General features: G+C 33.1%; 1 protein-coding gene across 2 annotated transcripts in view; it reads left to right on the forward strand.

Moving 5' to 3' along the window:
* The first annotated feature begins 12,192 nt into the window (after nucleotides 1-12,192).
* LOC143247477 (transmembrane protein 115) overlaps nucleotides 12,193-19,492 on the forward strand; it is a 30,495-nt gene continuing 23,195 nt past the window's right edge. For both annotated transcript variants that reach the window (XR_013026564.1, XM_076495690.1), the window contains exons 1-2: nucleotides 12,193-12,926; nucleotides 19,190-19,366. Coding sequence is in view for 1 of the 2 variants with exons in the window: in XM_076495690.1 (XP_076351805.1) it covers nucleotides 12,220-12,926; nucleotides 19,190-19,366 (884 nt within the window). In the remaining variant the exon portion in view is untranslated. The remainder of the gene's footprint in view (nucleotides 12,927-19,189; nucleotides 19,367-19,492) is intronic.

A 19,492-nucleotide genomic window follows, 5' to 3' on the forward strand; every position in this document is an offset into this window, starting at 1 on the left:
AAGCTGCAGCATGCTAAAATGATTTTGTTTAGTGACGTTAATATATCTCAAAGTGCACCTGCAGTATAGAATGATTTAGAATCTATTAATTGTCAAAGCTAACAGTAAAACGTTTTACTTTGTACACTTCTGTAATCAGAATTTTCCGGTAAATACTTTTCCAACAGCAGCCATGTAAAGTTGTATTTCATGATATCATTGACCTAGTTGTGCCAATTAGATCTCAAGAAGTTAACTATAGAACTCAGTCATGGAGTGATACTTCGTCTGCCATAAAGACCAGTATCAGGTGTCATCTATGAAACAGAAATGGTAAGAAAACATGTTCGATAGATCTAGCCAGATGGGTGCGTGACTTCAAGGCTTTTGGTCAAATCAGACTTATTAAACACTTGGTATAACAAATATGTGGTTTGATATTTTCCTTGTTTGTCCCTGAATGGAATAGACCTATTTATTGTGAATAATTTTGGTATCATAGCGAGTATTGTTGGGGGGTTTTTCTGTGAAGTTTATGTATGATATACTTTTCTGTGTTTATACTATTACTAATCTGATGTTGTGTTAAATTGGAACTGTTTTTCACAAGACAAGGTATCAATACTTGCGTTGAAAGGGAAAAAATATTAAACGCATGAAGGGTCTTTATGTCAAAGCATTGATATTGAAGTGATGTAATATGAAAGATGACTAAGGAATTATGTAAATACAAAAAAAAACAAACGTAAATAACGTGACAACAAGAAAACGTATAAATCAGTGTATCTTGCAGATAGCTCCTGAAGACGGTGTCGAAAAATTAGAGTGGAAACTATTAACGGTTTCAGTTCAGATTTTAAAATTGTATAAACATAAAACGATTTTAATTATCTATGAAATATATTATTTATATAACTATCTCTCTGAATACAAAATGTATTACGAGATGGAATAGTTATCGGGTACAGTGTGTCAAGAAGCTAAATGGTATAAGTTGCTTTTAAGTGGAAAATATAAAATTCAAGTGAAAAAAGCAGAACAAAAATCGCTTAGACTATAGATAAAAGTACGACAATATTAGCACTTCTGTAGAGGTAAATTAGAGAAATATTTATCGACCATATTGTCGTTAAAGAAGTTTCAAAATGTCATGGTTTTATTGTCATGGCTCTTAAAGTCGTTATGTGTGTGTGTGTGTGTGTGTGTGTGTGTAATTATATCATTCAACAATGTTAAGAATTAATTATCCTTCAGATTTCAATTTATTTACGATATGTAGATAGTACAATAGGTTATTTTGACCTTTTTAGCCTGGTGGTTAGGGTTCTTGACTCGCAATTTCCGGATTGCGGGTTCAAGTTTTCGTCACAGAGCATGCTCGCATTGAGGGGAATTATTTGTGACTTTCACTTCTCCGTCCTCTAATGTATCGTTGCTAAATTAAAGATAGCTAGCACAGATATCCCTTGTGTAGCTTTTCGCGAAAGTTAAGAACAAAGTTGAATTTTGGTGAATTATCCGATTGTTTTTGATCTGATCTTATTTTCCGTGATCGCCAAAACAGTGGTCTCTAATGTGCGCAGTCATAATTGATTATGCCATTCTTATTCGTAATTATATTTTGGCAACGTTAGATCGTTTGTTAATATTTCGTAATTATTTGTCAATAAACATTTAAGTTACTAATATTTGGCTATGTTATGGCATCAAAACCTATCCAACCATTTTGGTTGACCTTATTCATAGATAGTACCCCTAGTGGTATGTCTTCAGACTTTTGGGCCAGGTGGGTTAAGGCGTTCGACTTCTAATCTGAGGGTTGCGGGGTCGAATCCCCATCGCATCAAACATGCTCGTCCTTTCAGCCGTGGGGGCGTTATGTGACGGTCAATCCCACTATTTGTTGGTAAGAGTAGCTCAAGAGTTGGCGGTGGGTGGTGATGACTAGCTAGTCTTACATTACTAAATTAAGGATAGCTAGCGCAGATAGCCATCGTGTATCTTTGCGCGAAATTAAAAACCCACAACACTAGGAACCGGGTTTCGATACCCACGTGAGGCTTTGAGCTTAACTTCAGAAAACGGAGAATAACCATAGATTATTAATAACCTGTTTCTACAACATATCCTCACACCAGCTTTAAGTGAATTACCTACCATTCCTGTAGAAGAAGTCCAAAAGTATAAGCTTAACTCATTATTTCAGCTCCACATAGTCTGGTATGCGAATATACTACAGTTATTCCCTGGTGTTAGAACAAATCACTTAGTCGCACATAAAACATTAGATGATTGTTTTAGGTGTAATTTTTTGGCTCCAATTTGGTATTCATCCCAGGACACATCATCAAGTAGTGTATTAAGAAAATTAACAGTTGCATCTTTGCTTGTATAAGTGTATCGTAGAAACTATAAAAAAAAGATTCCGATAGTTTTGGATTAGATATTGCTTTTAGTGTTATTTAAAAGACGAAATTTGTTTAAGCTTCCACTCAGATATGTCTCTCCTTTTTAAAATACCTAGAACCTAATCGTAGTATTGAAAATAATGTTCATCAGTTTTTTGCCATTTCAAACTTTTGCAAACGATTCTATAAATAATATATGAACAGAAAGATCACAACAAGAAGATGACTTTGTCATTTTCGTGAAATTTCTTGTATTTCAAAATACTTTGCCCTTAGTTCACCCCAGTAACAATGTCCATATAGCCCTTCTTTATGAAAGATTTGGGACTCTAAAATAATTAATTTGGTGAACAAAAAGTCTTACAGTCTAAATAATCATTTATTGAGTCTAGAATTTGATATCACGCAAAATTGGACTCGTTTAAATAGTCGGCGATCCTGTGGTAAACTTGTATTTTAGGAAACCATGTTAAAAATTTGTTTTATCATTAATAAGGGTGAACACCGCATGACTTCGTGCTATTTTGCTCGTCAAGGTAAAATTCGATCATGAAATGGATTACATCAATTTCCAAAGATTATCTTAAGAAACGTGTACCACTAGAACCCTGTGGTTTAAGCATTTCAATTTACAAAAAAAAAAAAAAGCTGAGTAACTCCCTATGATTCTTCTACAGACCAACATAGAGTAAAAACAGGATCCCAACTCGACGTATCTAATTTCACTATATTTTGCAAAACCAACCCTGATCTACAATTATTAGTTAAAAAAAACTTTCCAAATTAAGTAGCATTCTCAAACCCTGAATTACATGTAATGTACATTTAATATACGCATATTTTAATACAGTAATATTGATTTTATTCCTAATTTTGTTCTCACTTCTCGCTTTCCATGACTTTTTATTTTTGTTTGATAACATTATGTAACAAAACTTTTTTCTTGTCCCTGGGCAGAAAGTGTTATTTCTCAATTGATTATGTCCTAAATAAACGGAAAAGACCTATTTTTCTTCAAACTTTACTTTTGTGACCTGGGTAATGAAATTTTTAAATTTACCCATTTTCCAGAACATTCCAGCTAGATTCAGTGCTGAGCAGCTGATAGAGAATGTTTTCGAACTTGCAAGAATTTTCTAGAATGATGTAAAACTTAAGAGAATTTTCAAGAACCTTTTAAAATTTTCTAGAACTTTTCATAGTAACACACACACACACACACAGAAGGGCTCACCACTTCAGTTTAGTATCAGCTGTCTTAGTGAAACGTAAACCTATCAGATTGTATCAAGAAGCTGCAAGCATTCTTCAGACGCATTCTGTTATGTATGTGGCCAATTTGTAAAGACAAGAGCGACAAAGTATTTTGTGACAGCATCTGTTAAAATGTGTGAAGCCAAAAAGGCATATTTCAGCATGCCTGTCAGGAATCAAGACAAATCCTGGGCACCTCATTTTACCTGCAAGCACTGCACAAAAACTCCAGAAGGTAAGATGGACAATTTTTGCTTCAATAGTAAGATTTTATATGATACAAATATGATAAGGTATACTTTTTTAAAATTCGGTGCACCTAAAAGAGGAATACAACAGCATCAAGACCTTGCTAGAAGCCTTGAAGTATGAGTATGGCTGGGATGTTATAGGAGATATCAAAATGGTGGCATTCCTGAAGGATCTCCAAGGAAGCTTAACCAAGCTTCCCTGTTATCTTTGCCCTTGAGACAGCAGGAGCACTGCAGCGCACTACAATAGGAAGCACTGGCCACAACAGACCGGGTTATATGTGGGGAGGCATACTGTCAAGTGTGAGCCACTAGTGGACCTCCAAAAGGTGTTCCCACCATTGCACATAAAATTGGGTATTATGAAACAGTTTCTCACAGTTCTTGATAAGGAGTCTGCAGCCTTCAAGTACCCTCGAGACTTCTTCCCTGAGCTGTCCGAGGTAAAGGTCAAAACATGTCTTCTTTGGAGTGCACAGAATTTCCCAAGAAGCTCAGTAGGAAGGGAAAAAAAAAGCTTAGGGCAGTTTTGTCGCAGTGGTTCGAGGCTTCTTGGGCAATCACAAGACCGAAAATTATGTGGAACTGGTTGAGGCTCTTGATAAGAACTACGGCAAAATGGACTGCAGGATGTCCCTGAAAGTCCATATTCTTGACGCTCATCTTGATAAATTCAAAGAGAACATGGAAGCATACTCAGAGGAGTAAGGCGAGCGCTTCCACCAAGATATACTGGATTTTGAACGCCTCTACCAAGGAACGTAAAACGAAAAAAAGATGGGAGACTATTTTGGGGCTGATAGGTGAAAGTTCTTTACATTAGTCGCAAATCTCGAAAAACTACTCACTTCTAAACATTTTTGTGTAACTTTAGTATAAATACATGTAAATCTTGATTCATATATTGTTTTATTCAGACCTTATGTAAATGAAAATGTGCAAATTTGCTCGATTTTACATGCAAAATAGGTTAATTTCTAAATTTCATTATCCAGGTCTCAAAAGCAAAGTTTAAAGGGAATAATGGCATTTTCTGTGCTTTTATTTTCTGTGCTTTTCGCGCTACAACACAATCCCACATTCGTTGGTAAAAGAGTAGCCCAGAGTTGGCGGTGGGTGGTGAAGAAATAACACATAGTATCCAGGAACAAAATGTGTTATCATTAAATGTAGCAATGTGGTGTAAATGGTGTCCAAGGGTTGATGTAACATAAAACAACTCTTCAAAACAATGATTTTTTTCATCAGTCTTTTTTTTAAAAAGTTCCAAATTTGGAACAAAGTCGTAAACTCAAGCAAATCTCTTTTTGTCTCTATGGGCCTGGCATGGCCAAGCGTGCGACTCGTAATCCGAGGGTCGCGCCAAACATGCTCACCCTCCCAGCCGTGGGGGCGTTATAATGTGACGGTCAATCCCACTATTCATTGGTAAAAGTGTAGCCCAAGAGTTGGCGGTGGGTGGTGATGACTAGCTGCCTTCCCTCTAGTCTTACACTGCTAAATTAGGGACGGCTAGCACAGATAGCTCTCGAGTAGCTTTGTGCGAAATTCAAAAAACAACAGAACAAACAAACAAAAACTGCGCCTATTGGACTCTAATTTGGCACTGCAAGCAATCTGATTTCGTTAATTACTTGTTCGATATTATAAGACTGAAAATATAAAATATGCGTACAACAATGTTTGTAATTTGTAACTGCTGCAAGCTAACTGCTTTTAGTTTAAGGACGGATATCCAGTTTATATCATTGAAAGCCTTTTGTTTTTATCCTACGCTTACAAAATGTCTCTAAACGTGATAGTATGCGATTTACAATTTATCATTCATTATTATTGACAACAAGGGTGATTCAAAGTCACCTAAAAATAAGACTGGTACTTTATATATGTCTGCAGTTATGAGTTAAAGTTAAATTCGTGGATTTCTGAAGTACTTTAGCCACTTACCAATAGGCTAGCCATATTTTGAAACATTAAGCCGAGAAAAAACTATTCTCTCTTTGTTTACAGCACTGTTTATCAGCAGTACATAGACGTGTTCTCTGGATCAAGTATGTAATCTGTTAAGGACAAATCAAAATTTGAGGCAAAATGTATGTGAAGCAAAAAACAAATTTTTCAAGAACTTTTTATCTCTTGTTATAGTGATATGGTCATACTGTTACACTACTACATGGTTTTTCGATAACTTTTCAAAGAATCTACTACCGGTAAAAAGTACTACAATCGCTTCAGCTTGTACGCAAGTTTCAAGACCGGTTTTCTTCGACATCAAAGTATCGTCTTTTTCCCCCCAAGTGTTACTAACCATCGTATAATTAATCTAAACTTAGCTTGCTGAAATAAAAATATTTTCACCACCAGTTCGTGAAGTGATAATTATATTTTATTATGATGATGGGCTTATACCAATCAGGAAGGTTATGTACACATTTGAAGACTGCTTTTCATAACGGTCTACCAATGTTAATATTGACGTGTTAGAAAATTTGGTAAATGATTACGCCATGCAAGATTTATACATGGAAAAACCTACGGAGTTGCACAAGTTTTGAAATGTCAACAGAGATTTTTACAGACTTAACCTCAATATAAGTTCCTTAATCGCGTGTAATACTTATTTTGGGGTGGTACTAATGACATAAAAGTGGCCAAGTGGGTTACGGCGTTCGATTCGTAATCTGAAGGTCGCAGGTTCGAATCCCGATCGTGCCAAACATGCTCGCCCTTTCAGCCGTGGGGGCGTTGTAACGTTACGATCAATCCCACTTTTCGTTAGTAAAAGAGTAGCGGTGGGTGGTGATGACTGCCTTCCCTCTAGTCTTACACTGCTAAATTAGGAACGGCTAGCGCAGATAGCACTCGAGTAGCTTTGCGAGAAATTAAAATAAAACAGACAGACAGATATAGTGTGAAGTACAGGAGGGATAAAAATCATTTAACTTTACTGCACTTTCCTCTTTTCTTGCTGGTGCAAAAATAAAACATTTTTTGTAATCTACAAACATCTAATCGAATTTCCAATACATTAAACATTAAATCCTTTATACACCCTTGTGCAACTTAATTGAAACAAGACGGAAAATTACGATTTTTTCAATTTTTTGCGTTTTATTTCTGAAAATCTCAAAATTACTCGCACATTAATACATGATATAACCGCCTTTATTTTTCAGAAGATCATTAATCCGCTTTGGCATTGAATCCACGAGTTGACTGCAATCTTTACTAATTTTTGGATCGCGGTACCACACCTCAATTGTGGCTTCAATTAGCTTATCTTATGTGGTACAGTATTTTCCCCGAAGTCTCTCTTTACAAATCGCCCAAAGATTTTCAATAGGATTTAAGTCTGGAGAGTTTCCAGGACAGTCCAACACCTTTATTCGCGTTGTAGTTATAAAATTCTTCACAAGTTTCGATGTGTGGCACGGAGCCAGATCTTGCTGAAAAACACCAGATCCATCTGGAAATCTCTTTTTCAATTCTGGAACGATTCTCCTCTGCAAAACTTCGATGTACTGTGGTCCTCGCATCATACCTTCTACGATATGTAAGCCTCCGACGCCATAGTAGCCGAAAAAGCCCAAAAACATCTTCTTTAAGGCATGTTTTACGAACTGATTGATGTGAGATTCTCACCTGGAGATCTGCGAGCATGCAGACTTTTCTGACCATGTATGAAGAAATGAGTCTCGTCACTAAATAACGCCTTCTTCCATTGCTCTTGCGTCCAGTTCTTGTATTTCAGACCCAATTGATACCGTTTTTTCTTCATTGAGTTGGTAAGAAGTTGTTTTTTGACTGGTCTCCTTGCCCTTCTAACGCAATTTCGAATGACGTAATATTCCTCAAAATTTCATCATATATCCCAAAAATAGATTGACCATACTGCAATACACAGCTAATGACGCCGTCTGTGTGAAAAAATGACTATTAAAGGAAATCAGCGGGTCCAGCGAGCCTACACCGGCCGCCATGCTGAAAATATTGTAAAATGACCATTTGTTTCAATTAATTTGCACAAGGGTGTGGAATTTACAGTAAACTAAAAACTCTTTAAGCTGTTTCTTCTTGTTTTATCACATTGTTATGATGGCAAATTTATTTTCCGACTAATGCATGTACTTGTGGATTTTTAGGAACAACTAATTTTTCTCAAGAATGTTTATTTGCAGCTAAACAGAAAACTACGCCAAAGGGCTATCAATGCTTTGCCCACTGGGGGTATTGAAACCCGGTTTCTCCTCTAGTGTTGTGAGTTTGCAAACCACAAGAGTGGCAAGAAAAGTCTGATAAATAATGAGAGATATGTTAAAACACGTGCTGCAGAATAATTTTACATTTTCTGACTTAGTTGGTGATAAAAAAAAATTTGGTGGAACACAAATGTACAATAAACAATTTTTCTTAAAAATAAAGACAGTGAAATTATGTATTTCACTTGCTTCAATGGGCAGTCATCCTTGCTGGGGAAATGACACCGAAAATGTTCTAAATTGAATCATAAACAAATTTTTATTTAGTTATTTAAGGTTTCACATGGAATAAATCTCAATTAATTACTTAAATTTTCAATCTAAAGATTTACCTGGAGAGCACTAACTACGTGATGACTGTTCATTCCAAACTAAAATACAAAGAGGTCACTTGAATGCTGTAAAAATATAACTTTTTTAACTTCGTATAATATGAATGCCCTTGAAGTTATCTTTTCCATGAATACTGTGGGTGAATGATATAAAACAATAAGTAGTCAGAGCAAAATGAACTGAATGACTTCTTGATAAACATGTTTGTAGAAACTCTATGTAACTGCAAAGATAACGAGGACATAGAAACCACATTGTATTTTATATAACTCATAGCCACGTAGTCCAGAGATCCCCAAATACATGAATTCAATGAATGTTTAATGAAAAGCATTAGAGTCATTTTATGGATTTACGTAAAGCACTGTATATAAGAAACTAAGTGGTAGAAGTTTAGGACTGTTTGAAGGCTACATGAACTACTTCCTTAACACATTCCATGTTAATGAAATTATGCTGGTTTTGCTCTAACAAAAGTTAAATCCAGAATTTGACAATATCTGAAATAAGTGGTACTCTCAGGTACACTGATTTCCTTTAAGTGTAATCAAATATATTCTGCAGAGTAACAAAAGGTTTATCAGAAAAGTATCGCAAAGTACTTCTGATTTCTGTGAGTTTAACTGAGCTGTAAAAGACTAGACACAGTATGCATAACAATGTGAAATAACCTTTGTTTATTAACACAAAACAATTAGAAAGAATGTATTGACCTAAGATGGCATCTTTATAGAAAAAGTTGTTTGTGAGCTGAATGCTTCATTGATTTGCATAATTTTCATTATCGTATCCATATAAATCTTAATCAAACTTACTCGAATTAAAACATTGGTAACATAAGTAAAAATAGTATTGTGTTTTGTTTCTGTACCTAATAAAGTTTTGAAATTTGTGCTCTTTCTCTCTTTCTGCCTTGTATCTCGATATTGCTGATCCTCCACTTAGTGGGCTTTAACTGAATTCTTTGAGGTAAACTTGTGAGCCAAAAAATACTAGATATTTGGTCTGTCACCTTTAGTCAAAACAAATTTATAAGAACTTTGTACAGTGATATCCATCTCAATGTGAAATGAAAGTTCTGGCAGATTCTGTATAAATCATGACTTCTGCCTTATTTCAGTGAGCTTTTATTGGCCTATACTAATTCCCTTCCAGCTCTGTGTGAGCTAGGCGGGCATGAAACTCTTAGGCTGAACACTGTAACTTTGGTCAATGGTCAAATCTGGCTTAGGCTCCACTAGTTTAATGAAGTAGGGGTAGTAACAGACAAAGTTGTTTACAATCTTCACGCCCATTTTCCGAGGTTGGATGGAATATGGTGTTTCTAAAAAATATAGGCCATTTTATTTGAAATGCTGCACTGACCAACAATCGTAGCACAGACTTCATTTTTCCTGTCTATATTCAAGAGCAGGTGCCTGTTGCTGTTGTGACACAACAATTATAGGATAATATTGGAAGCCCTTACTACTACTCTCTGACATTCACGATAATTACATCAAAACAACAAGAAGTGTATGTGATAGAATGGGTTTAGGATTGAACTCAAGATTATTTTAGATGTAGACATCACTGGACTTTACTCCAGTAGAAGTTGACTTACTGCAACTTTTGATAGACATATAATAAACTGCTTCATTGTAGATGTTTCTAACACCATGTGATGGCACACTGTTTTACTCTTAATTAATAATAAGGATATATCCACTATCTCTAATTGCTATACTGTGATATTTCTTCAATGGCATCATTCACAATGTGTTCAAACTTTCATTGAGTTCTTCTGTTTAAGCATTAGACTCGGCTTGTTAGATACCCATTTCTCTGAGTTAAAATGTTGATGCAACTCAACTTTTATGAATAAACAGTTAATGAAATAATCCCAGTACTTTCTAAGTTTTAATGCTGGACTGTCCAGATTTTGCATTATTCATTCCATCACCCATCCCCAAATCCAGCTATTCCAGGTAGTTATTTGCCAAGAACATTTAAGGATTTGCAGTTGGTGAAACAAAACATTTCTGGCGACATCTTTGCCATCATAAGGTTAAAACAACAATAGAATTATATGTATCAGTTGAAGTTAGGCCCGAAAAACTTGTATTTTCTGGCCCCAGTTAATGGAGAAATGGATTGCCACGGTGAACTAGTAAGGATAAAAGGATGTGGCATGATTTTTGTGACCTTAGTAGTATGCCTCATACCTCAGAGAGTGTCATTCTTGGAAGACATCGTTTTTTTTATTAAATATAAATGTATCTTCTGAATATGAGACAGATTCGATAATCTTCTAAATACTCGTATATTGTAATTTCTGTTATAAAAGGCACCATCATAATGCTGTCCAAGGAGCATTTCTCATCCTTGCTGTTTTCCATAATGCATACAGAGCAGAAGCCCCAGTGCTCCTTTCAACAATTCCACACAGATAATGCATGAAAACGTACTGCTGTTAATTCCACTTAAAAAACTAAGGAATATAAATTGATATGTATGTGTTTTGCTTTTAAGCCTGGTTCTGTGTATCTAGAGACTTTACTAGTATAACTTTATGTGTAACGATGTGAATTCCAGTATTATTTTCCAGCTCTTTGAGGTATTTAATGGTCAAACAACGCATTATGGAAACAACTTATGCATACATTAATTTTTTTCTTTTTCAGATGGAGATTCTTCTTGATGATGGTGCATGCTGTTGCTGGTAAAGTGGGTGACTTTTGCTATAGACCTTTGTGTTTATGGGCTCTCGCTTACTAAAAGATGCTACACTTTGCTTACCACAGCTGGGTAAATCTCTCTCTGGGTGACCCTGATACGGTCCGTATATCTTTGTTTTCCGATGCCATTAAGTAATAAGGGATATATTATTTTGGAAATTTCAAGATCTGATCTGACCACATATTTGTAATGTGGATGTATTAATACGTTGCACCTGAAAGGGTTGTTACTCCCCTCTCCCCAAGAAAGAAACATCTTTGGTGGCATTACATTACCTATAAAACGACTTTATATCGTCCATGATTATTACGTAACTTGTTATTTGATATATTTAATATCTGTTAACGTAAAATATTGAACCCTTGTATATATAACACATCAGGTCCATTTCTGACAGACTGCGCTCTTACCTTAGTCATTTCATGAAATTAAAATAAATACTCCTAACCTCAACACCAGTGTTTTTCAAAATGTCGTCGCAAACGAAGACTGGTTAAGAACATAAAAAAAAAACTTTAGAAAAATATTGCATGTAGCACCAGGAGTGTCACGCAAATCAAGATGAATTAGGGTGTCGTCAGTGAAAACGTTTCGGAACCACTTGCTTTCACTGGGTAACACATATAATAAGCTACTAAATCACAGTTTACCATGACTTCTTCTATAGAAGGTGAGATAGTCACCGTGGCATTTAATACACTATATAAACCTCGAGATAATCCACTCTTTAACCTTTATTTATTTTTGATGTAAGAGTTTGAACATTATTTAATTCCAGAGTGCTATTTGATTTTTGTTACATTGAGCCTTAACCAGTTATGTAAAATATGTTATTTATTTTTGTAGATAAAATTTTGTAAACGTTAATTAGTAAATATTTATTTATTTTAATTTGAAAATTGAATATACTAAGACATTCTGTAAAATATTCTTATATTTCTGGTATAAATTGTTTGTTGTTGATTTTATCCAACAGAGAGCACTAAAAGCATTTGTGATGTCAGCGTCCAGTTCAACATGGCATCTGTAGTAGTTATTCAACGCAATCTTCCCTATATCAAGCAACAGTTCAGCGCAGCGTTAGGAAATAGTAGTATTGTTGTCAAGTGTATTTGCGTTACGGTAATATTGTGTTATTTTTTATCTTTCAGTGAATCAGCTGTGAATGCTATTAGCGTAACACCAGGTTTTATTATTCCTCCAAACTTCTGGGTGTGGACAGCATTCACACATTGCTTCCTGGAGAATAGATTTTGGCTTGTTCTTGCTGACATAATTACTGTTGGACTTTGTGGAAAACTTATCGAACCACTATGGGGTGCAATAGAGATGTTGACTTTCTTTGCAATTGTAAATACGTTTGTTGCTTTTTTGTCCGTAACATATTACATCATATTGTATACCGTTACATCTGACCCCAACTTTTTATTTTTGATTCATATCCATGGGTTAGCTGGATACTGTGCAGGTGTTGCAGTTGCAGTTAAGCAGATAATGCCTGAACATGTGCTATTGTCAACTCCACTTGGAAAATTAAGGAATAGAAATGTACCTCTAAATGTTCTACTTTTAAGCCTAGTCTTGTGGTTAGTAGGACTACTACGAGGAACTTACCCAGTCATGCACACAGCAGGACTGCTAACTTCGTGGGCTTATCTAAGATTTTACCAGTATCACAGTAATGGAACAAGAGGAGATATGGCAGAAAGTTTTACAGTTGCAAGGTGATACACAAGTTTATAAACTTATCTGTATCGATCTGACTTTTTCCAACTTGTAAAATCTAATGCTATTAGTAAATGCAAATATATACAGTAATATACGTCAGTATTTGTGTTGCTACCATTATTATTTTTAGTTTACAATTGTCAGTGTATTAACAAAAGAAGTGAAAATATTATTTAAGATAACAATATATTATTATAGTATATTTAAAAGTAGAAATATTATTCACAAGTGTAATTTTATTTTTAACATTACTGTGGTATATTAGTAACATTTGAGAATTGAAGTTTTTTGTTCAGTAATCCTTTTCAAGCTAACGTTTTTTAAAAGTGCTACAAGTAATATATAACTGTTAGAAGATTAATAAAATCGTTATGTGGTGATAATTTTGTTCAATGTTTTAATTTGCTAAGCCTAAAATGTACATTATGGCTTACTGAAGATATAAAAAAGAAAAGTCATTGATAAATGCTGCAAATTTAAGATATTCAAATTGACAGCTAAGCTGGATGATGTATAGGACTATAGGAAATTTATATTTTGATCAAAGTAAATTATCAGCTTAGATCAAAACTAAAATTTGGCCTAATGTTAGCAGTAACAAGTAGTGGACCTTTACTAGGTTTCAGTATTCTGTGGGAAGTATATGAATTGGCCTGAATCATATCTGTATTAACCTGTTTATGGGAAGTAAAAAGATTTAAAACACATAATGCATCAGTTTTTGGTTTTTTTATACTATCTGAAATTATCCACATTGCCTGTGGTGTTGATAATGATTACTATCACATATGGCATTGCTGTTTCTTTTAATTTGATTATTTACATGGATAATCAATCCTCACAAACTTCAGAATTGAATTACATTCTGAATCTTCTTGAATATTAGAAAAGTAAAATTAGGCTAGACCACAAAATATATTTTTGAGCAAATTTCACTAATTCTAATTTTGAAATCTTGATTTAATTATTTTCAGAAGGAAAGACATGGAGAACTACAACATTAACATCTTAAAATAGCAACATTTACTTGTTAATTTTCTGTTTTTTATAGCCAAAAACATTATTTCTGATGCTGCATATCAAATAATCCTTAATTAGTTTACAAAACCTTTTTAATAGAAATTTAATGCTATCATTCACTGAAAATTACTGTTTCCTTTTTTTAATTTGTAATGACAAATTCCTTTATGCACACACACACTTTTTTTTTTTACAGACATTTATGACAAAAACCCATGAGGAATTCAACATTTATATTTTTTCGCAATATCTATTAAACCAAAAAATTGTTTTTATAACAGTAACTTAGATTTTTTATGTTTCCTTTTTTCTTTCTAAGTATGCAAAAAAAGATAAAATAGCATATCAACCCAGTAGTTAAGGCAATAGATGTATGGTATTAAAAATAAGAAAATTAATGAGGAAAATTTATAGTTGTAATTGTTGATGTTATTATTCCTTTCAAAATTAGAGATGCTGGTAGAACAAGATACATGTGCATATAAAAGTGTTTTCAGTTTTATTCAATTCAGAATCTCATGAGAAGAGTTCATCATTCATGCACTTAAGCCATATTAAAAGTGGAAAAATGTGTCATTACCAGTATTGTGGCTAACCACTCCTTGTTCATTGCAGAATGTTAAAGATCACATAATCAGATACCTGAGCCTCTCTTCAACTTTTATAGGTCAATAAACCTTGTCAGGTGATTGACAATTGAAGAGTTGCTATCATTCTTTGATAGATTGTTTAGGCAGAGCATTCTATAAAACTTCATCAGTTGCTAGCATTTTTAAAGTAAAGATCTAAGAGTGGCTCTAGATATTACACACCATTTAGACTTCTTTAGTGGGGAAACCTTGTAAGTGCTTGAGATTATTAATTTTCTACCCTGGTTTATTCCAAAGAATTTGGTAAATGCATATAGTTACAGATAAGCACTGAAGATTCTTAACATTTTTGTGAACATGAATATGTAAAATCTTGCAACAGGTCACTAATAAGGAAATCTTTTATTGTTTCTAAATATTAAACAGTGCAGTTTTATTGTTTCTAAATATTAAACAGTGCAGTTGTATTGTTTCTAAATATTAAACAGTGCAGTTTTATTGTTTCTATGATAAATTTTAATGTATAAAGTTTTGGATTAAAAAGTAACATAATCCTAAATTATTATGCCTTAAGTTTAGAGAGAGGGTTTCTCTGTCTTTTAACGTTTGCTAGGACTTGATAAAAGTTTTTATGACACAAATATTAGAATCAATTTTGTATTTTAATTCCATGTATTTTTTTAGAATTTGTGTCCATTCCAGAGAATGATTTATTTTTTACTAAAAAATCTGTTGTCCATTGAAAACATTATCCATAAGAAACATTTGAATATTAAATAGAGCAAGCACTAAACTAATGGTAGAATAAGTATGTAGGTTCTTTTTTTATAGTTAATGTAAACATTTAGTTCCATTTGTTTATGAATTTTGAAAGTGCTTATGTTATTTGCACTTGTTATGTCTTGTTAAGTACACAGACAATATCAAGCAAAAATGCTTCATTAAAAAATTCTAATCTTGTGTACATCATACTTGTAATATTTTCTTCAAACTCAACAAATTTCATGAAGGTACATTTAGCCCATTCAGAGTTATGAATAGTTTTATGATTACAAATTTATTCAAATACACCAACCTTATGTGTACAGACATAAACATAAAGCTATACAATAGACTGTCTTTTACCTATTTTTTATAGCAGTCTTATAAGGATAGAGTAATGGATTTATTGAATGTATTTGATAAATTAAAGTGATGGTTAATTGATGAGCAAATTATTTATCTAGCTGTTACAAAAGATTCTTTCACTCATCCTTTGGTTTAGATTGAAACCCAAAATTAGAAAGTTTCTCATCTTTCATATTTTTATTGTGTAATGTTTGATGTTATGAGACTATTTTATTTTTCACATAAATACTAGGTGGGTTAAATATTTAGATATTAAGTTTTTTTCATTTATTTTTGTAACAATTCATTTGTTGCACTGTGTGACTAACTTGGGAAAATTAAAGGTTTTGTTATCAAGAATGAAGGTACTAGAATATATCCTGAATGGTTTAATTTGTTTAGAGGATGTTATATGTGATTTATATGATATTAAGATGTGGATTTTAAATATTTAGATATTCAAAAGCCTTTGACAAGGTACCACAGCAAAGTAGAAACATAAGGAAAATATATTTAATTGGCTACATTGATTACCAGGTTGAGAGAAAGCAAGATGTTATTATTACAAGTGGAGTGCTTTCATGCCATATACTTGGGTCTTTGCAGTTACTTATAATAATAATAATAATAATAATAATAATATTGATATAAGCATAATTAATAATTTATAAAGTTTCTGGTAGCATTAACTCATGCATATTTTTAGCTGTATTGAGAAGTAACAGAATGGCTTGGATCAGTTGGTAATTAAGGCAAAATTGATTAGTGATTTGAATTATAGAAAATGGAAGCTAATACAGTTGGTTTATTATAATTTGGAACATAAGTTTAATGTAGATGGAGACTTACTTAGTAGCATGACTGTAAAAAAATCTTGGCATAGTTATCAATAAGTAACTAAAGCTGTCAAAGCACTGCCATGTGTTTTATTAGTAAAATCTGATTTTAGCATGTAATTATGGACGTAATAGTGATTACAAGACAAAAGAGTTAACTTATTTGTCTATGCAAATTTTTAGTTAGGCATTTTTGGAATACTGTAAAGTTTTTGTCTTCTTATCTAAGGAAAAATACTAACTTATTGGGAAAAAATTTAAAAAGTGCATTATTAGGATGAATCTGAGATGGAAATGTTATCTTACGGGAACACTAACTTATTTTCTCTTGAGAAAATAGATAAGGTGTGATGTTAACAGAACTGATAACTTTCAGGAATCTGTTTATGTGAGACTTTTCAAAAAATAAATTTACAAAGCATGGTAAAATGCTATGAGTCATGAAGTGTTTTTTCTCAGTGAAATGAAATGGTGCATTTTCTGAATGAATGTAATGCTGAATTTGATCTGTTGTGTTTTTATTGTTGTTTTTACTGATAAATTAAGTTTAAAAATGGGCCCAGGTGCATAAGTGTTGATAGCTCTATAGTATTGAAGTTAAGATTATCTGGATAAAGTCGTTGTGATTTTTTTTTTCCTTTTTCTAAAGATAGAAGGATGAGAGGATGTAAATTTATGATTTGGAAAGATGGGCTAAAATAACAATATGGATTATTTGGTCCTTCAAAGCTTTTCTTGCATACCCACCCTTTAGAAACATAAACATTTAAACCAACCTTGTCAGTTTATCTCACTTGAGAACTACTGGATCCTTTATATTTACTTGCTGAATGTGGAATGAGATTTTTAGGAAACACACATTAAGTTGTTTTTTATGGTGCTGTTGTTCCATATTAAATCCAACCAATCATTATTTTTCAAGAAGTCACTGATTCCTTTCATAAACTGCAAAGTTCTGGCCCCCATTACTGTTTGGCATATCAATACACAAGTCAAATCAATGAGTTAGAAAAATAAAATTGCCATAAATATTGATATGAGTAAAATCCACTGTTAAAGTTGATCAGTGTGCTGTTGTTAGTGGTTAAGCAACTTGGATTTTTGCATTTTTTCTTACAGAAATATCAAACAGGAATTTAAAGAGGTTATAACTTTTTTGCATAGGTTACTGGTTAGGCTTCATTTGGAGTATAGTGCTAAGCTGTAGGCTTCTTATCATAAGAGGGACCTTTAAGGATGGGTGTTGAAGGGTTAAATAGTACTTTGTCATCCATGTGTTACCTACCCACCCAATACTTTGGTATTAACTACCTTTATCATTGAATCATCTGCTATACACTTGACAATGAAAGCTCCCTCCCTTTTTTTCTTGTTTAGATGAATTTGAAAAATATAACTTAAAATGAATTTTTATCAATTCATACATACACTTCTGTAGACTGAAACCAGTAACCTGTCGTAGCAAACTGTAGAATTTACACTTATGATGAAAGATTGATTTATAAATGTACATCCTAATTAAGGAATTAACCTTACTGATCATTGCAAACTAGGTGTATACATAAATCTGCATGCAGAGAAATGCTGTTGTAAACACATAAGTATAAAATTAAAAGTACAGTTAAAATTTTCTAGATTAAAAAGTGTAAGTTAAACAGTTTGAAATATACATGTATCAAATCTAGAAAGTATATTAAGAGATAAGCATAATTACTATCATTAGGAACAAAATGGGTGAGTTCAGTGTTCACATTTAAATAGGCTATCACACTGGGAATTGCTGAACCATTTTAGAGCTGGAGAATACTAAAAATATGAATTATTTTAAAATTTCTGTTATAAGTCATTTAACAGTGATGGACTTTAAAAAAAAGTGTGCAATATTTGTTTATATAAGGGATGAATTGCAGTCTATTAGAACTGAAGATATAAAATTATAACTTGAAGTTTAATCCAACATTTCTGTTAATCACTAAATAAGTATTAGAAAGTGTTTGTAAAGCAATTCAATCATTAGAGATAGAAGTCATTGGCCAGTCTGATACACTGCATAACTTCTCTTATGACAACTGTCTTAGGGCATGCATGTTAAGTACATCTAAAGAAAAAAATAGGTAATAAATTATTCCTCATCATTTTTCTGCATCATTTAATATGTCTGAAAAGTGATTTTTTTATTAAAAATAGAAAGTAGCAGTTTTTAGCAAGTTAGGAATCATAACTATTTCACAATTTCAAGCAAGAATTTTAAATTTGAACTTGCTACTTTCATGATTTACTGAGATAGTAATAAATGTGTGAAGCTAACCAGGGAAGTTCTTCTCTTCTCCAGTGTTTAAGATTGTTTTTTAACCAACTATATATGGCTGAAAGATAAGTTTATGACCAATGGAAAGAGCTGAGTTTCCTCTATGTAAGCTTACAAATATTTGTTTAATTTTCATGCTGTAAACGGTTGGTCAGGAAAATTGCTTTATATGATGACTGGTTTGGCACTCTGAATGCAAAAGGAATTTTTTAAAATTCATTTACATCTTAGAAAATCAGATAAATTATGGTAGTTTTGATAATATATAGTAGTGAAACGAGAATTAATCATAAGGTGAATTTTTCCATGTATCACAAAATCAGATCAAATGTTATACAGAAGTTTTAAACTGTCAGCATATCTAATATTTTTGTGACAATCCAGATTATATTTTGCAGCTTTTTCCCAAATGTTCTTCAACCTCCAATAGCTGTGGTGAGCAATGCTGTTTTTGAGTTTCTGGTTAAAATCAAACTGTGCAAGAAACCTATAAGGAAGTATAACATGGGATCTTCCTCTTCATCGATTACAGTCAATCTACCTGGAACAGATCCACAGGATGCAGAGCGAAGAAGGTGAGTCAGATAGCACAAGCCATAAATCCACAGTGTTATTTCTAGTGGTAATAACTGAATTCCAGACATTACCAGTTATTTAATCAGTGATACTTTTTTGTGATATAATGTTTTCAAACTTAAATT

Source organism: Tachypleus tridentatus, chromosome 3, assembly GCF_004210375.1.
Source record: "Tachypleus tridentatus isolate NWPU-2018 chromosome 3, ASM421037v1, whole genome shotgun sequence".
NCBI lineage: Eukaryota > Metazoa > Arthropoda > Merostomata > Xiphosura > Limulidae > Tachypleus > Tachypleus tridentatus.